Source organism: Saimiri boliviensis, chromosome 14 (genome assembly GCF_048565385.1).
Source record: "Saimiri boliviensis isolate mSaiBol1 chromosome 14, mSaiBol1.pri, whole genome shotgun sequence".
In the NCBI taxonomy this organism is placed as follows: Eukaryota; Metazoa; Chordata; class Mammalia; order Primates; family Cebidae; genus Saimiri; species Saimiri boliviensis.
In genome coordinates this window covers 33,722,173-33,743,400 of record NC_133462.1, presented here as the reverse complement: position 1 = coordinate 33,743,400, position 21,228 = coordinate 33,722,173, and the positions used below count along the sequence as shown (strand labels likewise).

Below are 21,228 nucleotides of genomic sequence, written 5' to 3'. Positions count from 1 at the left end.
AACCATCCAACCATTTATCCATCCATTCATCCATCTATCCACCCAGCCACCCACCTGGGACCATGGTTTCTGACTTTCAGAATTCAAGCAGGAATAAGAGTTAACTGGTTGACCCAACCTCTCGCAGAAAATGAGGAGTGAACTGTGAAACGGCTCAGTTCCTGCCATAAATGCTGATGACTCTCAGCTGATGCTAGGTGAAGCCAGATTTCCAAGCACACAGACTAAAATTAACACCTTGAGTTCACTCATTCAAAATTATTGATTCCTTATAGCAGCACTGCTCATAACAGTAAACAAACAAGCAATCCTTCCCCAGACTGGAAACATTCCGAAGGCCCCTTGCCCAGGAAAATGGATGAATACATTGTATCATCACAGAATGCAATAATATAGAGCAGAGAAAAGCGAAAGACCAGCAGTTACACTCTACAACAGAGATGAATCTTAAAAGCATACAGCTGAGTGGGGGGAAAAGTGCAAGTCCCAAAAGAGGAAAAAGCTCAGAAACAAGGAAGGTTAAATTTATACTGTTAAAGCTGGGTACGGTGGAGCACACCTGTAGTTTCAGCTGCTTGGGAGGCTCAGGCAGGAGAATCGCTTGAGCCTAGGAGGTCGAGGCTGTAGTGAGCCACAATCATGCCACTGCACTCCAGCCTGGGTGAGAGTAAGATTCTGACTCAAAATAAACAAATAAATAAAATTCATTTGATCTGGCTACTTTTTACAGGATGATTGTGTATGCCATGTGCTTTCTGGGCACAGTATCTTTTAACTTTCTTATAATTAATTCCTTGAACATAGGACTACTGTCCCCATTTTACAGAGGAGAAGACTGAGGCTCCACAACTGTGAGCTGGAGCCGAGATCTGCAGCCAAGGTGGCCTGTTCCCAAGCTCTATACGCTTCCCCTCCACCCAGTATCACCTTCCCTCCTCTTTTCCTCCTTACAGCCTCCACTCCTTGTGCTGTTAATCAAACAGACACATTCCTATGCAGACGCCACAACACACCACAGACACATTTCACTGAAGTGATGGTCAGCAGAGACCTCCCAGCCTCACACACCATGCCCATCATTCTCAATAAAGAAGACAAGAAAGATCATGCAGATAACGTGGCAGACTCTGGAAGAGTAGAATCCATGTCACCCCACTGCGGGCCAAGTTCCACGTCTGCCCAGAGTCTCCTTTAAGACAAATCCATCCACTTATTTCCGAGAATGAAAAGGTAACATCCAGACTTCGCCCTCCTGCAAATACTGCTTATATGAAAATACTTTAAAAATCAGTTTAAAATTACATATGTTTTTTACACATAGGCCTAAAATGAGAATAGAACTTAACAGTGTGAATATTATTTACTGGCAAGTGGGTGACTAAGTTGAGTTTCCCTTGTGGCTCCAGAGAGGGGACTCTTGAATACTGTTATTTGGGGGCTGAGGGTGGGAGGCTGCTAATTTCTAACTGCAGGTGCAGCCTGAGCGGCAGACACCTTTCAGGAAGACTCACGGCTGCTTCCAGTCTGAACGGCAGAGAAAGCCACGTCTGACCGAAGCGAGATGTCAAAACTTGATCCGGACTTAACTCAGGTATTTCCCTTCATAGCCGGAATCTCTCTTGTATTAGCTGCCTTAAAGACGGCTTCTAAAAGCGCCATTCACTCCGATAAAAAGTCTTGGCTTTTCAGGAGGCATAAGTAACCTACTCTCCCCCTTTCTTGGTCAAGGGCACCATCTCTGGCACGGTTCTTCTCCCTCAGGTGTTGAGAACTCACCATTAGGATGACCCACATCCCAGTTTGCCCAGGACTGAGAGTTTCCAGAGATGCTGGACCCAGGACAGTCCCAGGCAACCCTGGATGAATGGTTACCCTACTCAGAAAAGAACCAAGGCCCAGCAGCCGTTTTTGAAACCCAAGTTGCTGCGCCCACCCATCTGGTTTCCTGGTTCCCTCTCCAGGAATCTTCCTTGTTTTTCCTTTTTTTTTTTTTTTTTTTTTTTAGGGAGTGAGGGAGAAGGAAGATCGAAGTGTGGCAGGAGAGGGGCGGTACCTAAATTCTAACCCAAAAGTTGAGCCACGTTCTTCTGTTGAGTTTGCAGTGGACACCTGGGGTGGCCATACTGGGCTGGACTCTTGACCGGCCCCAAAGGAAGAGACAGGGTGTGGAAGAGGAGAAAAGGGACACTAATTACATGCTTTAAAACTCCCTCACCTTGTCACCCATGGAGGGAGGGAGGGACCAAAGGAAGAAAGAGAATTAATTTTATCTTAGACCTAAGGGAATAGAAAAATGGGTCAAGTGGCCATGAATTTTTTTTTTCCCCTGAAAGCTTCCAGAGAGAATGAAGAATGCAAAACGTCCAAGGGTGGCTTTAAAGAGTGCCACGTTCAGGTTCATCAATCCACACAGGCCAGTCTCGGAGAGTCGGGGGGGGGGGTGCGGGGGGGCATTTTGCTCCCATTCCTACCCAGGGAGCCTCATTTCTAGCCAAAGTTTAAAAAAAAAAAAGGACACTGGAAACCAAACGACTCCCTGGTATCATGGCTCTTGCATTTTGGGGTTTGTGTGCACCGGAGACCATGCTGGCCGTTTTTCACACATGACCCCAATTTAATCTCCTGAGAGCCCTCCAAGGTAAGAAGCTGTCAGGAGAAATATCCTCATCATGCATGTCAAGAAACTGAGGCACTGGCGCCCAAGAAAACACAGCTGCTGAATACCCCGAACCTGCGCCAGTCTGACCCAGAGTCCTCAGCCTTCTCCCTCTCCTCTCTGCCCTCCTTCAGAGCAGGCACCATCCGGCCCTTTTCTCAGGAGCTGAGCTGGCATTCTCGGAAATGCGTTAACTGCACGGCTCTTAGGCTCTGACCATCTCTGGATGGAGTCCACCTTCCCGGCGGTGCTTTTTATTGCTGAGAAAGTGTATACGTGTGCTTGCTACTTGGGGGGAAGCAGGGAGCGGGGAACATAAGCCCTAAAGCACCCAGCAGATGCCTCCCTCTCCAAGTCCCCGAAGAAAGACTTCATTCTCAAGGGTTCATTGTGTCCAATCTTCTCCAGCACTGACATTTCAGAAACCTTCATTGGTCTGATAATCTCATGGGCATTCTCTCAACCCCCTAAACCCAAAACCCTAAAACGCTGGCACAAGGGCAGATCAGATGTTCTACGATTCCATTCATGTGTGAAGACAGGCACTTTTTTTTCATTTGCTCAGCAAACGTGTATGGGGTGCCTGCTTCGTCCTGCACACTGGGGTAGCCGTGGTGGAGAACAGGGTACAGATCCTGGGTCTCACAGCCTCAGAGCTTGACTTTTTCCTGGGAAGCAGTAGAACTCTGGGGAAGGGTGGAACCCCACCCCAAAGAACCCTTTCGCGCTCTCTCTCTAGCGCAGGCACATATCTTTGAACGACATCCTTAATCTTTATTTCTCTGACTGCCATTTGACACTATTACTTCCGCTCCTTTCTGTAAATCCACATCCCTAATCCCAAGCCATCGAGGCCAGACGTGCTTTGGAGTTCACAAGCCAGGGCTCTTAGCGGTATCACAAAGACAGGAATGCAAAATGGTGCCACCACTTAGGAAAACAGTTTGAGAGCTTCTTACAGAATCAAACATACACCTACCACACAACTCAGCGATCTCACTCCTGGGTGAATTTACCCGAGAGAAACGAAAAGTATGAAATGAAATGTTCCCACTAAAACCCGCACGCCAATGTTTATAGCAGCTCTATTCATAATCACCGAAACTGGAAGCATCCCAAGGTCCTTCGTCTGGGAAGCAAACTCTGGTCCATCCGTATCATGGAATACTGCTCAACACCAACCAGGAGGCGCTACTGTAGCGGGCGATGGCGTGAATGAATCTCAAAGACGAGTGAAAGGAGCCACACTCAAAAGGCTACGCACGGTGAGATTCTATTTATGTGACCTTCTGCAAAAGGCAAAACTGTTGGGATGGAGAACAGATCAGTGGTTGAAGGGGATGGAGAGGAGGGATGCTGACTTGAGAGGGGCACTGTGGGGTATTTTAGGGTTGACGGACTGTCCCGTATCTTGATTTGGGTGGCGGCTACAGCAGCATGCCTTTGTCAAAACTCGCGGAGTCGTATGTCAAAAGGGTGAATTTTGCTACAAATAAATTATTTTTTGAAGGAAAAGAAAAATGATAACAAACTTTTTCTATGATATAAAACCTAGATACTCCAACCATAGCCCACGAACTTGCTGCGTGGGGAATCCCTAGATGCCAGCTAGAAAAGCAGAATCCCAGACCCCACCTGAACCCTGCTGGACCAAAACTATCCTGTTCACAAGACCATCTCCACGCGCCTGAAAGTGTGACAGGACTACAAGGCAGACCAAACAGTGAGGGGGTGACGCAACACGCCGTCACCAAGCACGTCGAACGCTTCTGCTGCAAAACATTGTCAGATGCACACCAGGCGAGATGAATGAAAACTGTCAATTAAGCCTTCAAACTCGAGTCAGCTCAGGTTAGGTTTTATCTCTCTGTGAGCTCATCTTTTGGTTTTTGGAGCTTTTTGGATTTGGGAATTGTGGATGAGAGACTGTACCCTTTTTGAAAATACTCCTGATGGAAACGCTGTGCTATTTTTTACTTTGCAGAATTTTGCTCCTCTGGAAATACCAGCCAAGCTGGTCTAGTACAAGGATCACATAAGTGACACTATCCTGCCTGCTATAGCAGTACCTTCTAGAACATTCTACCTTTCAGGACAGGCCAAGAGTATTATGACCTGCTCCCATGTCCCCCAGGGCTTCTCATGCAGAAGTTTCTCTTTAGAGAGTTTTTCTTTAAAAAAAAAAAAATGAGAGGCATACCAATCAGCCAATGTCCACAGATGTCAAAGCGTTATCACCTGATGTCAATGTGACTTTAGGTATCTTGTTAAGATTCCTGCAAACCGGATGAAAAGTCAGAATTCTACGTGTCATTCAGGAGGCTGTGCGTGATAATACACAGACCTTCTTCCAGTGTTCCTGCAATGGCCTGAGTTTCTACATCTCGTTCAGTGGGAGACCTGGTGGCACAGGGAGGGCTGGAAAGATGGCATTCACCTTGGCACTTGGTAGAAGAAGTGAGTGGAAATAAGCAGAGAGGGAGCTCTTGGAAGGCTGACAGATGCTCCTTTTTGAGCTGACAGATCTGAGCTCATCAGCAATCATTAGATACCCTCATGGCCCTATTTGAATCACAATTCCAATCAATGAAAACATGGAATCAAGGTGTGTGGTCAAGATGGCATGCTGCCTGGCATGAGAAAAATACAGCAATGTAAATCTGAACATCAAAGACTTCCATTTGGCTTTCCTCACTTAGGAAGAGGAGAAAAGACGAAATACATGCAGTTTCTTAATTCTCATGGATGGCTTCAAGTTTGACCCGCTGAGGAGTGAAAGAGGAAAGAAGTCACAGTGGCGAATTTCCTTGAGTGTGGAGAAAGTGAAACTTCATCCTTCACCAGTGTACCGTGCCGGAATCTGCATTTGGTAGTACCACTCTTAGGCCCTGTGAGCACAGAGCCAAGTTCATGGATCTTTCACTCACTCCTCTTCCACAAGTCAGTGAGGAACCTGCTTTCCATAACGACCTGTAACCCTTAGTAAACCGCATTTCCAAATACACATCCCACAGCACACGCATCCAAAAGCAGCAGGGGCGATCAGCACAAATGCCCAACACATGCCCATCAACAGTAGGATGGATAGATTGTGGCACAGTCACACGCCCAGCTGTGAGGCAAAGAAGCCAGCAGCAAAAGAACACACTGTGTGACTCCATTTATATGATGCTTAAAAGAGGCAAAAGGAATCTTAGAAGTCAGGTGAGCCGTACCCTTGTTGGGGAGCTACTAGGAGGTGGTATGGGGAGGAGGATTTCCGGCGGGCTGATCAGAACCTGGGTGCTGGATGTGTGGATGTGTTCATTTTGTAAAACCCTGTGACTCTGAATATACATATTTGCCCATACACATATCAGACTTTCTTTTAAAAGTTCAGAATAAGTACCTACACACATTTTTTTCCCCCTACAGGATATGCTTCAACATTGTTTTTTAATGGCAGAAATACTTGGGGGAAAAAAGTAAAATGTTCTGCCCTGGTAGCGTGACTCTGACACTCCACATGGTCGTTCTCTTTACACTGCCCTGAATTCTTTTATTCACTGCCTCCCTCCCCAGGTCTCCGTCCATTCTCTCATCTCCACCCTTCCCACCCACGCCGCCACCACCCTCCGCTCCATCCAGGACAGAGAAAGCTCAGTCCCGGATGACCCAGCTTGATGACAGGTTGGGGTGGCGGGGGGGGGGGGGGGGGGGGGGGGGGGGGGGGGGGAGTTTTCCCTTCCAGAGTAGGGCTGTATAATGTGTTCGTTACCTCGAGCCAAAGAGAAGAAAAACAGTCTGCAGAGAGCAAAATGCACAAACTCATCATAAGAGCAAGAAAGCCCTGGGCGAGCTGGCCAAAGAAAAGATGAAGTGGCAAGCAACACTCCCAGCTGACCTGCCTCCCGCTCCCACGATTCCCTCCCTTCTGAGGGGCCGCTGCAATCTCCCCCTCCCCCAACAGCCTTCCAATCTGCAGGATTCAGGCTGGACAGAGGTAAGCTAAGGACACAACAGAAGGGCTCCGCACCTCCTTCCTTTCCCCTTAGAAGTCTCCAAATCCAGGCTCCAGAAGGCGATCTAAAGCCATTTTCCATGAGGAAACCTGTCAGCTGAGCAAAGCCCTCTCACTTCCGGAGCTATCTGGGTGTGCACACATGAACACCGCACCCTCCAGCAAGGCACTCCCACCCCTCACTCTGCTGATGGGCAGAATAATCACACCACCCCTGAGCACTTCAATGGGCCTGAGACGGGGTTGAATTGCTGACCTTAAGAACCAGCCTCTTCACGAAGCTGAAACTTGGGAAGCAAAGACCCGGCCCCCGCCTTGGGCACCAACGGAGATGGCATCGCAGTTAGAGGTATGCTCCCCTCCAAAGCATCTCTGCTGAACTTCTTAATTTTCTCCACCCTCCAAGTAGACCGCTCACACACTCTAAAACCTCAGTGCCCTCTGTTACAATCTCAGCACCCAGGATGAAGAGCCAGGCTCAATTCTGAGCCACCTGAAGCGAACCCCCCTACCACCCGCCATGTTCCTCAAACAGCATTCCCACCAGGGATTACGCAGGGCCCAGCCCCGTTGAGTCTAGAACCGCAAAACCATACACAGAAGGGACGGGGGACTCATCGCGGAGCCCCAGGGACCCATCCAGCTGGTTGAGTTTTACACGGAGGGCAGCTGTTTGGAACCGCGAGGAGAATCGGCACATCTGGGCATGGCATGGTGGCCAGCCAGCCTGGGCAGCAGGGTGTGTCCCCCCTCCTGGAATCTGGGTCATGCTTAGATAACTGCTAGAAAGCCCGACTAATTACCCTCCCTTGCCTGCCTACATCTCAATAGATGCGAAGCCCTCCTCAAGGTTTATTTCAAGCAGGCAAAGATTTAAAGAGACACAGGAGCTCTGCATTTGACAGCACCTCCACAGACGAAAATAGGGGCTTCACCTTTTTTCTCTGGATCTTGGATTATTTAAAAAAATATATTTGTAAGGCATTTACCTACCTAAGATGTCCACATGGGTGCTGATTCTCCTGGTGTCCCCTCTCGGCTACTCGGGGTAGGAAAAGCTGGACACGGTGCTCTAGAAGGGACCCACCGCCTCATTTGCTCTGGCCATTTCTTACTGAAACTGTCCAGATCAGGTCTTCCCAGGCCAGGGGCCCAGCTAAAGCAAACCGGATGTTTCTCTACACCCTAAAGATGATGAGGTCCCTGATCAGCCGCTAAAGGCATTGGGACCTCCACACACGAGGGAGACAGGAGCGCCTTCCAACCCGTCCTACCCTCTCCAGACCGGACCAGCGGCCCACCCTGGGCTTTTCACTCCGGCCAGTGCTGGCTTCTCAGGGAGAAGGCCACACGCACTCCCCTCTTGCTCTTCGCCCCGCGAGCTCCCAAGCGCCCTGCCCTAAAAGTGCGGTGACCCCCCCCCCCACCTTGGGGAAGGCAGGAGTAGAGAGGCTGTCCAGCTTCCCCTGCATGGACTCCAAGGGAGGGACGGCCAAGAAAACCCAACCGAGGCGCCCATAGTTCCCCTGCCCTGGCCAGAAGCGCCCAGGCCCGAACCCGCTCCAAGCTCATTCCGGAGAACTCGGAACCCTCCGGAACTGGCTCGAAAGCCCCCACCAAGGCCCCTGCACGACCCCAGGCCCCAGATCTCATTCTGAGGTCGGTCCTTGGGAGGGATCCACTCTCCGCTCCCCCCGCCCTACTCTGCAACCCCCCACAAACCCACTCCCAAGCCTCCAAGGTAGCCCAGCCCAGCTGGGGTGGAGAGAGCTGTTCACACTCCTCCCGGTGCCCCCTCTCCCAGCCCCTGGAAGACCCCCCTCCTCCCCACCTCCCATCAACCCCCGGGTCTCTCTCCCAGCCTGGAAGAGGGGAGGCGGAGGGAGGAGGGGGAGGCGCAGCTGCCGCCGGGGTTCGGGCAAAAGGATATGGCCATTCGGTAATCTTTTTGGCGTATTTTCTCACCACGTTGTCTTCGCTGAAGAGGAAGAGAGACCGGTTGACCGTGAGGCAGTTCTGTCGGACGGGGATGGGGTTGTAGAGTGCCATGGTCCGCGCTCTCTGCGCCATTGACTGCTTGTACATCCTTTGCGCCCCGGGCTGCCCGCCCTGCCGGCTGCCCCCGGCTCCTCGCCCGCCTGCGGCGCCCACGACCACCCCGGCGGCTGCCCCGGAGCCTCCTCCCCCGTAGCGGGCCGGCATCTCGTCTCCGAAGCGGGCCATTCTGCAAAGAGCAAAGGGCTCCGGGTTACGCTGCGGCGAACGATGCGGAAGACGCTGCCGCCGCCGCCGCCGCTGAGGCTGAGGCTGCCGGGGCTGGGAGCGCGGCGGCTGGAGCTGCGACTGCGGAGACGCTCCTCGGCCCAGCCCATCGGGCGGCGGCGGCTCGGCGCCTGGGTCGGGGGCTCAGAAGGCGGCTGCCCGGGCCGAGCCGGGGATAGCAGCTCGGGACATCTTCCTGGCTGACCCCGGAGAAGGAGGGGCGGGAGGAGGGTGCGGGGGCGGGGCGCGGGGGCCCGGGGAGGAGGGGGGAGGGGAGAGGGAAGCGAGGCAAAAAATAACCGAGGAAGGAATCCAGGCAATCCCCAGTCCACCCACTCCGGGGAAGAAAAAAAAAAAAAAAAAAAAAAAAAAAAGACAGTTAAAAAAAAAAAAAAAAACCACCCAACGCACACCCCCTTTAAGACGCAAACGGTTTGCAAAGGACGCCCCCCCCGGGACGCAGTGGAAGCTTCAAATTCCTCCGAGGTCCGGGTCAGGCTGGCATCCTGCAAAAGGAGTGCGCTCGACCCACTAAAAAAAAAAAAAAAAAAAAAAAAAATATATATATATATATATATATATATATATATATACTTAAAAAAATAATAAAACAGGTCTTTGCTGGGTGGGGAGGGCAGCAAAAAAAAAAAAATATATATATATATATATATATTTTTTTTAATTCCCCTTCTGTTTTGCTGGAGTTCCTAGACCTTAAAAATGCTGAAAGATCTGTAGCTCCAAAAATACAGTAAAATAAAAATAAAGAAGATGGAAGGGAAAAAGGGGGGAGGGGGAATGAGACGCTCCAGAGGGTTCCTAAGGAGTCTTCACACCGCAGGGTCCAGGTTTAAAAAAAAAAAAAAAGAAAGAAAAAGAAAAAGAAAAAAAAAATTTTTTTTTCTTCCTGAATCACCAGCGGCTGCCTCTTCTGCTCCCGGAGGAAGTGTGAGTGTGTGTGTGCGCACAGCGTTTCGCTCACTGGTGCCTCGTCTTGGGGTTAAATTGCAGCAGTGAAATCCTGAAAATTCCCCCACAGAGGGGAAAGAGAGACAGAGAGGGATGCGCCCTCCGCGTAGCCACTCACTAGCTGCCCCTGGATGCTGCAATCCCCCTCCACCCTCCACATCCCTCCACCTCCTCCTTCTCTAGCTTTTGCTAAAATAAGACTGGCGTGGAGGGTTGCAGGTAGAAGAAAGTAAAGGGGGGAAAAAATGGGCGCAAAGGTCTGAACCACTGGCCGGCAAGCGGAAAAGGGGAGCGATTGATGAGTTTACCAGCAGAAGAACCCACCCAGAGGTTCGACACATGAGGGCCCGCGACCAATCGTGGAGGCGCGGGGTGGGGGTGGGGGTGGGGACCAGGCTCCGTGGAGTTTGTGGGGTAGACGGGGAGCGCCGCACAGTCGGGAGGCAGGGAGGGGGGAGTTGGGGCTGATTCCTCCTCCTTTGGGAGGAAAGCCTGTTTTCCACCCGGTTCCATTTCGGTCGCAGACAAACGGACGCTCCCCAGCATCTTGCAAGGAGAAGGCAGATTGCAGGAAGGAAAAAACTTAAACGACAGAAAAAAGAAGGGGATTTGTGTCTAAAGGTGCGATTCCTCAGTCTCTAAACAAATCGGCTCTTGTTTTGCAAAAGACCGTTTTGGAAAGCAGACAGTGTGATTTGGGGTTACTTCTTCGAACATTTCAAATCACAGGGAGTCCTGCAAGTTGGAATGAAGGCTTTATTCTATCCTGGAGACCCCAGAGCTGGCAAGTCTGAACTCCCAGGAGGAATTAATTAAACAGGTCCCAGTTGGCTGGATAGGGATTCTGGGTGGTATCGTTTGCTTGGTACTCACGTCTCTCCAGAACCACTCTGATTGGTTCCCATTCTGCTTTTTTTAATGTGGTGAAATTCAATAAGCACACAGGAAAAAATTGCATAAAACATAAAGGTACGGGGTTAAGAAACTGATCTGGAATGAACACTCATGAAACCAACTCTACGGCTAGAAGTGGAGCACCACCTCTGCAGAACCCCCTTCTGCCACACGCTTGCACAGCCCCTGATTTCAGCCATAATCGCTACCTGACTTTATGGTATTCGTATCTTGCTTTTTAAAAATATAGTTTGACTACCTTATTATACACTCCTAAATAATACAATTTTGCTTTGCTTCTTTTAGGCTTTTATATAAATGGAATAATCATATAGTGTGTATTCCGCAGTTTCTTGTTTCTTTGGTTCAACATTATGTCTTTAAGATTTATCTGGCAGGGTGCGGCGGCTACGCCTATAATCCCAGCGCTTTGGGAGGTGGAGGCATGAGGATTGCTTGAGGCCAGGAGTTTAAGACAAGCCTGGGCAATATAGCAAGACCCTGCCCCTCCAAAAACTTTTTTAAAACAAAAATTAACCAGGCATGGTGATGTGAACCTGTAGTCCGAGCTAGTTGGGAAGCTGAGATGGGAGGATCCCTTGAATGCAGGAGTCTGAGGTTGCAGTAAGTCAAGATTGCACCACTGCCCTCCAGCCTGGACAACAGAGTGAGACTCTGTCTTTAAACAAACAAACAAAAAAAATTCATACAGCCTAATCTGGTTTGAATTTTAGAAAAATTCATGTGTTGTCACATGTGGCTGCTTTTCATTCACTTTCACTGCTGTAGAGTATTTCATTGACAGAATATGGCACAATTGGCTTATGCATCATCTTGTCAATAGGTATCTGTTTTCTTTTTTTTTTTTTTTTTTGTTCCAGTTAGGGATATTAAACATTGCTGCCTCAAATATCTTTGGTGCAGATAAAAATGCATGTCTATAGGAATAGCCTTAGGTGTGGAAATTTCTGGGTCCACAGTGTATTCATATCTTTAAGCTTTTAAGATGTCACCAAACTGTCTTCCAAAGTGAATGTACCAAGAAATCATTGAACTTTCATGGAGCAGAAAGTATAGGCAGAAAGTCCAAATGGAGAGGAAAGGGAAAAGGATGAAAAAGACAAATATTTTTTCAAGCCTTAGCTAGCGGAATCCTAGTTAATCCCCCCTCCCCGCTCCAAACACACATCAGTATTCAGGTTCTTTTGAAACACTTTGGAAAGACGATATGTCTTTACATAAAGTCCCTAATTCGGTGCCAATGCACCAGCTTTTACGCATTGCCCCACAGCACTTTTGACTTTTTCTAACTTGTCAACAGATGGATGAAATGATTAACCCAAGAGTGACTCAAGTTGCAAGAAGATGGAACCGTGTGGCATTCAGGGAGAAGGAGGGGCTCTTAAGGCATTCACCAAATATCAATGATTTTTGTATTTGACATTGTTTCCAAGCTCAAAGGGGAGCCACAACTAATACGAAACAAGAAGGAAACCCACGTGTTCAGATGGAAAAAGCCAGTCATACGAGAGGGCTGTGCTATCTGACTGAAGTGATAACTTGTTTTGACGGACCTCTATGAGAAGATTGTTCAGTTTTAGAGCAGGAGCATTACCTGCAGAGATTTCTGAAGACCCCAGAGTTTTTTAGGGAAGAGTGAATCTCATTGACGGTGTCCCTGCCAGGGTAAAGCTCCCACTGAGTCTTTACAGCAGCCCCATGGAACAGATGCAAACACTGAGGCTGAGGGAGGCTTAAAAACTTTCCCAAGGTCACTGACATGGATCTGAAACCACTTCTGACTCTTGTTTTCTACCAGAGTGGAATCTAGTACAAGCACTTTGGAAACCACTGGCCGGGTGCAGTGGCTCGCGTCTGGAATCCTCGTATTTTGGGGGCAGAGGCAGGAAGACCACTGGAGCCCAAGAGTTTGAGAGCAGCTTGGGCAATGTAGTGAGATCCGGCCTCTACAAGAGAAAGGGACGGAGGGAGGGAGGGAGGGAGGGGGGAGAGAGAGAATGAGAGAGAGAGAGAGAGAGAGAGAAGAGAAAGGAAGGAAGGAAGGAAAGAAAAAAGAAAAAGAGAAAGGAAGGAAAGAGGAAAGGAAAGGAAGAGTTAAGAATGGAAGGAAAAGGAAGAAAGGAAGAAAGAAAAAGGAAGGAAGGAAGAAAATGAGAAAAGAAATAAACTGGTTGAGCATGGTGATGCACACCTGTCGTCTCAGCTACTGGGGAGGCCAAGTGGGAGGACTGTGTGAGCCCAGGAGGCTAAGGCTGCAGTGAGCCAAGAGGGTGCACTGCAGTCTGGGGGACAGCCAAGCCTCAAGAAACAAACGACAAAAAAACCTTTTTAGTCATTTCTATTAACACGGCCATTTGAACATCTATGACCCAACAGCGTCACTCCCGGGTATATATCCAGAAGGACTGAGGATATATGCCCTAGAACGCGCAGCACTATTCACACTAACTAAAAGTTGGAAACTCCCCAGATATCACAGTGGATAAATACAGTGTAGAGCGTGGAGCTTTAGGTAGCAATGAGAATGGACAGTCTGGAGCTACACGCAAACGTATAGGTGACTTTTACAAACTTCATGCTAAACCAAAGGAGCCAGACACAGAATAGAACACGCTGTGTAATTCCTGGTATATAAAGTTAAAAACTCAACGGTGCACACCTGCGGTCCCAGCTACTCTGGAGGCCACGGCAGGAGGTTGGCTGTGCCCGGGAGTTCAAGGATTGCAGTGAGCTACACGATCCATGCTGCAGCCTGAGTGGCAGAGCGAGACCCAGTCTCTTTTTTATAAAAATTCAAATAAATACATACTTCAAAAATGGGCAACACTGATCTGCGCCATCGGAAGTCAAAGGAGTAGTCGCTTTGAGGGTAAAGGGATAGCTCCTGGAAGCAGCTCCATCTGGGTGACAGTGGCATGGGTGTGCTCACTTTGAAAGGTTTGTTCATTTTGTACCTTTTCACTGAGCTGCACGTGATAAATTTGTGCAGTTTTATGTGTGTTGCATACTTAAATAAAAGATATTCGTAGGCTGGCCACAGTGGCTCATGCCTGTAATCCCAGCACTTTGGGAGGCCGAGGTGGGCGGATCACCTGAGGTCAGGAGTTCAAGACCAGCCTAGCCAACATAGTAAAACCCCGTCTCTACTAAAAATACAAAAATTAGCCAGGTGTGGTGATATGTGCCCATAATCCCAGCTACTTGGGAGGCTGAGACAAGAGAATCGCTTGAACCCGGGAGGCGGAGGTTGCGGTGAGCCGAGATCACACCACTGCCCTCCAGCCTGGGGAACAGAGCAAGACTCCATCTCAAAAAAAAAAAAAGAAACAAGAGAAAGAAGAAACATTTGTGATGTTCCTGAAGTCTAGCCCAGGCAGCACCATTTGTCACCGTAATTTGTGATCATTCTCTCTGCACACTTTGGCCACAAAGCCTCTATGCAACAACATTAGGCCTCTTTACTGAAGGACAACAGTCCTCCATGGTGTCCTAAACCATACCTAGACAGCAGAGAAGCTGGCTGCGTATCAAAACCGCTTGCTAACTGTTGTAAACATGGCTGGGTGCAGTGGCTCACACCTGTAATCTCAGCATTCTGGGAGGCCAACGCGGGCAGATCATGAGATCAGGACTTCAAGATCATCCTGGCCAACATAAGGAAACCCCATCTCTACAAAAAATTAAAAAATGAGCCAGGTGTGGTGGTGCGCGCCCGTAGTCCCAGCTGCTCAGGAGGCTGAAGAATTGCTTGAACCTGGGAGGCAGAGGTAGCAGTCAGTGGACACCGTACCATTGCGCTCCAGCCTGCGCGACAGAGTGAGACTCCATCTCAAAAAAAAAAAAAAAAAAATAGTGTTGTAAACATTCAGATTCCTGAGCCATCCCTGACTCTCTCCTTTATTCGGCAGGTCCCTGGGGCATAGCCAGTTTGAGCAACCATGACTCTGGAAGGAGGCAAACTCACCATCGCCTCCTTGGCATTCTCCGGGGTCATCAATGGAGGAGCTGTTGGCATTTTTGGTTCAGTGCCTGTTGCTCCTCAGAGCTGTCCTGTGCATTGAGGGCTGGTGTAGTCTTCTTGGTAAATGCCCACTAAATGTCAGGAGCATCCCCAGTCATGTGATAATCACATATCCCCATACACATTGCCAAATGCCTCCTCACCCGCCATCAAGGTGACAGAGAGTCTACACTTTCCTCTCACCAAACGGCATTTCCAAAGTTTCCCAAAACACTTTGGGAGGACTATGAAGTTTGGTGTGCTAGGGTTCCCCTCTCCTTCCTAGGAATCTTCTCAAGTCCTTCAGTCCCCAGTTGCTCAATACCCCTTTTCCAGAGAGAACTTAACTATTTCACTATAAAGTGTGACAGGGCTCCATGTGCATTATCTTTATAGATTTGCTTTGCAGAGATAACATTTCTGTAGCCAAAGGAATGAATGTCTAATACAGGAATCTTACCTATCAACTAGCAAATGGGAATGGATGGGCAAGAAATCATCACAGGATCCTCAAATGACTGCAGTAGGTACTTCCTAGACCCCCCACTAATACAAATTACTAATGTTGACCAGGTAGAAAGATTTAGAACATTATTAGCATTGCAGACAGAAGCAGTTTAACAGCAGGCAGCCAGAAGCCAACCCCAGCCGTTGGTTCTAATCTTTGACACATCTGCCAGCTGGGGGTTTCATTTATCAATCAGCAGCAGCAGCATTACCATACTGGCTTTGAGAATGTTATTCATTTGAACAGGGCTAGCATCTTGGAAATAAATGCCCCAAATAAATAACCGCAAATCGCATTCATCTGACTGCTAAAACAATTATCAGCAAATCCAGCCATGTTGAGTCACAAAACTGGATCGGCCGAAAGACATTTGGTCTCTGCCTTCTGGTCTGGACACCCGTGGGGAGTGAGTACCAAGATCTTTGAGAGGTGGAGGATAAAAATGACGAAGCCAAATCTGATCATCCAGACATCTGTGGGTCATGATGTAGGCACCCAGAGCCTAATTCTAGACACAGACCTGGGTTCAAATTCTAGCTCTCGAAATTCCTACTGGTGTGTATTTGGAAAGGTGCTTCCCTTCTCTCAACTTCAACTTCCTCAATGAAATGAAGACAAGACGCCTCACCCTGCAGGTTGCCAAAAGGATGAATTAAGATCAAGCAGAGGCCAGGTGTGGTGGCTCATGACCATAATCCCAGCCGTTTGGGAGGCCAGGGTGGGTGCATCGCCTGAGACCAGGAGTTCGAGACCAGCCTGGGCAACATGGTGAAACCCCATATCTATTAAAAATACAAAAATTAGCCGGGCGTGGTGGCACACGCCTGTAGTCCCAGCTACTCCGTTACTCCAGAGGCTGAGGTGGGAGGATCACCTGATCCTGGAAGGTTGAGGCTGCAGTGAGCTGTGACCATGTCACTGCATTCTAGCTTAGGTGATGGGGTGAGACCCTGCCTCAGAAAGAAAAAACAAACAAGAAAACCCCCAAAACATCAAGCAGATAAGCCCTCAGCATAATGACTAGCATACATATTGTATAAGCAGTCAAGAATTGGTGGTAAATATTCTTTTAAATAACTTATTCACAATAAAGTGTGTCAGGGTTCCACGTGCATTATCTTTATAGCTTCGCTTTGCAGAAATAACATTTCTGTAGCCAATGGAATGAATCTCTAATACTGGAATCTTAGCTATCGCCTAGAAAATGGAAACGGATAGGACAAGAAATCATCACAGGTTCCTCAAATGACACACAGTCAATGGGACGTCATAGTCTGCCAGACCTGAAATCCAAGTCTGCGAATATCATTGAACAAGAGTGACTAAATATTACGTTATTTTTAATTTCTTTTGAGACAGAGTTTTGCTCTTGTTACCCAGGCTGGAGTGCAATGGCACGATCTCGGCTCACCGCAACCTCTGCCTCCCAGGTTCAGGCAATTCTCCTGCCTCAGCCTCCTGAGTAGCTGGGATTACAGGCACGCGCCACCACGCCCAGCTAGTTTTTTGTATTTTTAGTAGAGACGGGGTTTTACCATGTTGACCAGGATGGTCTCGATCTCTTGACCTCGTGGTACACCCGCCTCGGCCTCCCAAAGTGCTGGGATTACAGGCTTGAGCCACCGCACCCGGCATTTTTAATTTCTTAAACATTTTGACATAATTTTAGATTTACAGAAAGTTTGAAAACATAGTACAAGAGAGTTATCATTGTACCCTTCACCCAGCTTCCTGTAATATTAACTTTTTTATTTTTTTTTGAGACAGGCTCTCAGTTTGTTGCCCGAGCTGGAGTGCACTGGCACAATCACGGCTCACTGCAGCCTCGACCTCCTGGGTTCAAGCGATCCTCCCACCTTGGCCTCCTGAGTATCTGAATCGCTGGGACTACAGGCGTGTGCTACCACACCCAGCTAATTTTTGTATTCTTAGTAAATATGGGGTTTCACCATTTTGCCCAGGCTGGTCTTGAACTTCTGAGCTCAAGCAGTGCACCCACCTCGGCCTCCCAAAGTGCCAGGACTATGGTCGTGAGCTACCACACCTGGCCTCTGCTTGATCTTAATTCATCTCTACAGGAACCTGTAGGGCAAGGAGTCTTGTCTTCATCCCTAGCAGCTGGAACCACCGGCACGCAACGCCACACTAGGGTCTCACTCTTGCCCAGGCTGGTCTCAAACTCCTGGGCTCAAGCAATCCTCCCACCTTAGCCTCCCAAAGTGTTGGGATTCCGGGTGGGAGCCATCGTGCCCAGTCTCATTCTGTCACCTTAGTCTCCTCCGATCTGTCTCTGTTTCTCACAACCTTAATAACGTCTAGGAGTACTGACCAAATGTTTTGACTTCACCTTGGCTTTGTCTGTTTTCATGATTAGACTGGAATAACGGATTTGGGGGAAGACCATTGCACAGAGACGCAGTGCTGATCTGTCTGCACCGGATCACGTTGTACGATATTTACATGACTTATCGTTAGTGATGTTAACCTCGATCCCTTGGTTAAGGTGTTGTCTGACAGGTTTCCCCAACATCAAGTTGGTATTTTTCCCCTTCCCTACTCTACCCTCTGGAACACTCACTAAGAGCTACCCATGTGAAGCAGAGGAAGAGGAATAAGTACCCCCTCCTAGATTGGGGAGTATCTATACATATTCTTTAGAATTTTTTTTTTTTTTTGAGATGGAGTTTTCCTCTTGTTACCCAGGCTGGAGCACAATGGCGTAATCTCGGGTCACTACAACCTCCGCCTCCCGGGTTCAAGCAATTCTGCCTCCTGAGTAGCTGGGATTACAGGCACGCACCACCTGCCCAGCTAGTTTTTTGTATTTTTAGTAGAGACGAGGTTTTTCCATGTTGGTCAGGCTAGTCTTGAACACCCGACCTCAGGCGATCCACCCACTTAGCCTCCCAAAGGGCTGGGATGACAGATGTGAGCCACTGGCACCTGGCTAGAATTCTTTCATAAGGAGAATTCTTTCATTACGGGCACAGTAGCTCATGCCTGTAATTCCAGAGTTTTGGGAGACTGAAGCAGGAGGATCCCTTGAGCTGAGGAGTTTCAGACCAGCTTGGGCAGCACAGTAAAACTCCATCTCTACAAAAAATAACAAAAATTAGCCTGGCGTGATGGCACTGGCCTGTAGTCCCAGCTACTCAGGAGGCTGAGATAGGAGGATTGCTTGAGTTTGGGAGTTCAAGGCTATAGTGAGCTATGATCTTGCCCCTGTACTCCAGCCTCAGTGACAGAATAAGACCTTGTTTCTTTAAAAAAAAAAAAAAGTTATATATGTAGCCAATTTGGCAACCACCACAAAAACATACAAGAACTATCAGGGGATAATGAAACTCACAGGTGAAAGTCTGAGGGATAACAGAACATTTACACAGTGTCAGAGTATCTCCCTAAAGACGACTGCTTTTATTTTTTATTTTTTAGATGGAGTCTTGTTCTGTCACCAGGCTGAAGTGCGGTGACGCGATCTCAGCTCATTGCAAGCTCCACCTCGTAGGTTCAAGCGATTCTCCTGCCTCAGCCTCCCAAGTAGCTGGGATTACTGGCACGTACCACCACGCCCGGCTACCTTTTTGTCTTTTAGTAGAGGCAGGGTTTCACCATGTTGACCAGGATGGTCTCGATCTCCTGACCTCGTGATCCACCTGCCTCAGCCTCCCAAAGTGCTGGGATTACAGGCGTGAGCCACCGCACCTGGCCAACAATTATTAACTGTTATGGTCAAAACAGTAACTTTATAGCAGAACACCCTGGCCGACCAGCGAGCGGTGGGCAAATCACAGCTCTTGGAATGACGTACCAAGAAGCCCGCAACATCGCTTCTAGGGACTTCTGCCAAAAATGCATGATTTGAATAATTGGTAAACAACCACGTTCAGATTAAGGGGCATTTTATATAATAAGTATTCTTTGGAAGTGTTAATGTCGTGAAGCTCCAATAAAGACAGAACAAGCGGTCCCCATTAAAGGAAACGTGGCTGACCAAATTCCACAAGTGAGCCAGGACCTTCTTTTGCTACAAAGGACGCTGTTAGAACAATTGGTGACATCTGAATAAGATCTGTGGATTACATAATAACAGTGTGTCCATGCTAATTTCCTAATTTTGATCATTGTGCTGCGCTTATGTAAGAGAATGCCCTGTTTTGGGAAACACACTGAATTCTATAGGGTTAAAGGGCCATCCTATCTACAAATTACTCTCAGTGGTCAATGGTCAGGTCGGTCGGGGTGGAAAGAGGGATGGAGGGGGAGGGGGGGGAAGGGAAGAGAGGGAGGGAGGGAGAGAGGAGGGATAAAGTCAAGTGTAAGTGGTAAAATGTTAACATTTGAGAAACCTGGATAAGGGATATAGATGACTTCTCTGTACCAGTCTTACACCTTTTTGGTAAATCTGAAATTTCAACAAAAGAAAAAGATAGAATAAATGAGTGGCTATAAAAAACGGCAGCGGCACCAGGTTCATTCACTCTCTGGACTGTCTGCTGCATCTGCCACGTGCCCAGTAATTCTGCAAGCACAGAGGAGGGCAGGCCGAGTTTCCCGTGGCTGTGGAGTTGAACGGAGACGTGGGACAAATAGAATAAATAATAAGGAAAGTCCATAGTATGTTGGACGGGGCCTGAGTGCTAAGGAGAAAAATAAAACAGGAACGGGAACTGAGGGTGCTGCCATTGGCAATTAGTCAAATATGTCTCTGAAATAGGTTTGGTTATGCAAAATAGCAGCCCCCTGCCTCCTTTCACGCTTCATAGCCCCCTCCTGAAAGATATGATTTTTTTTTTTTTTTTTGAAATGGAGCCTTGCTCTGTCACTCAGGCTGCAATGCAGTGGTGGTATCCCGGCTCACAACAACCTCCACCTCTCAGGTGCAAGCGATTCTCCAGCTCAGCCTCCCAAATAGCTGAGATTACAGGCACCCACCACCACACCCAGGTCATTTTTTAATGTTTTTAGTAAAGATGGGGTTTCACCAAGTTGGCCAGGCTGTTCTCAAACTCCTGACCTCAGGTGATCTGCCTGCCTCCGCCTCCCAAACCACGGGGATTACAGGCATGAGCCACTGCAGCACCTGGCCACATTTTGGTTGATTTTAAATTTAAAAAAAAAAAAGTCATTATCGATAGTTGTGCCTATCTACAGGGTATATATGACATTTTGATACAAACATACAATGTGTAATAATCGGGTTAGGGTGACTGGAATATCCACCACATCAAGCATTTACCATTTCTTAGCTATTATCAAAAAGTCAAAAAATAACAGATGCTGGTGAGGTTGAGGAAAAAAAGCACTGCTGATACACTGTCGCTGGGAGTGTAAATTAGTCCAACCATTGTGGAAAACAGTGCGGTGATTCCTCAAAGACCTAAAAACAAAAATACCATTATGCTCAGCCACGCCATTACTGGGTACATACCCAAAGGAATATAAATCGTTTTATTATAAAGACACATGCAAGCGTACTCCTTGCAGCACTATTCACAACAGCAGACACATGGAATCAACAGAAACGCCCAACCATGGCAGACTGAATAAAGAAAATGCGGTACACAGACGTCATGGAATACTACGCAGCCATAAAAGGACAAGATCATGTGTTTTGCAGAGACATGGATGGAGCTGGAGGCCATTATCCTTAGCAAACTAATGCAGGAACAGAAAACCAAATACCGCATGTTCTCACTCCTGAGTGGGAACTAAATGTTGAGAACACGTGAACACATAGAGGCACCAACTGGAGCGGGGGAGACGGGAGGGGACCAAAAAAATCACTACTGGGTGCGAGGCTTAATCCCTGGGTAACACAGCAATCTATACAACAAACCCCCATGACACAAGGTTACCTATGTAACAAACTTACACATGTACCCTCTGAACTTAAAAGTATTTTTAAAAAGGATGTA

The 21,228-nt window shown here is 48.1% G+C and overlaps 1 protein-coding gene across 11 annotated transcripts in view; it reads right to left on the bottom strand.

Moving 5' to 3' along the window:
- Positions 1-21,228, bottom strand: part of CACNA1A (calcium voltage-gated channel subunit alpha1 A) — a 416,980-nt gene that overhangs the window by 291,193 nt on the left and 104,559 nt on the right. For 9 of the 11 annotated variants that reach the window (XM_074384539.1, XM_074384541.1, XM_074384546.1 and 6 more), the window contains exon 3: positions 8,588-8,880. The exons of 1 other annotated variant lie outside the window; for it this stretch is intronic. In XM_074384539.1, the coding sequence (XP_074240640.1) occupies positions 8,588-8,880 (293 nt within the window). Of the gene's footprint in view, positions 1-7,649; positions 8,307-8,587; positions 8,881-21,228 lie in introns of those variants that run through there. One more of the 11 variants, XM_074384549.1, reaches the window with a different exon arrangement.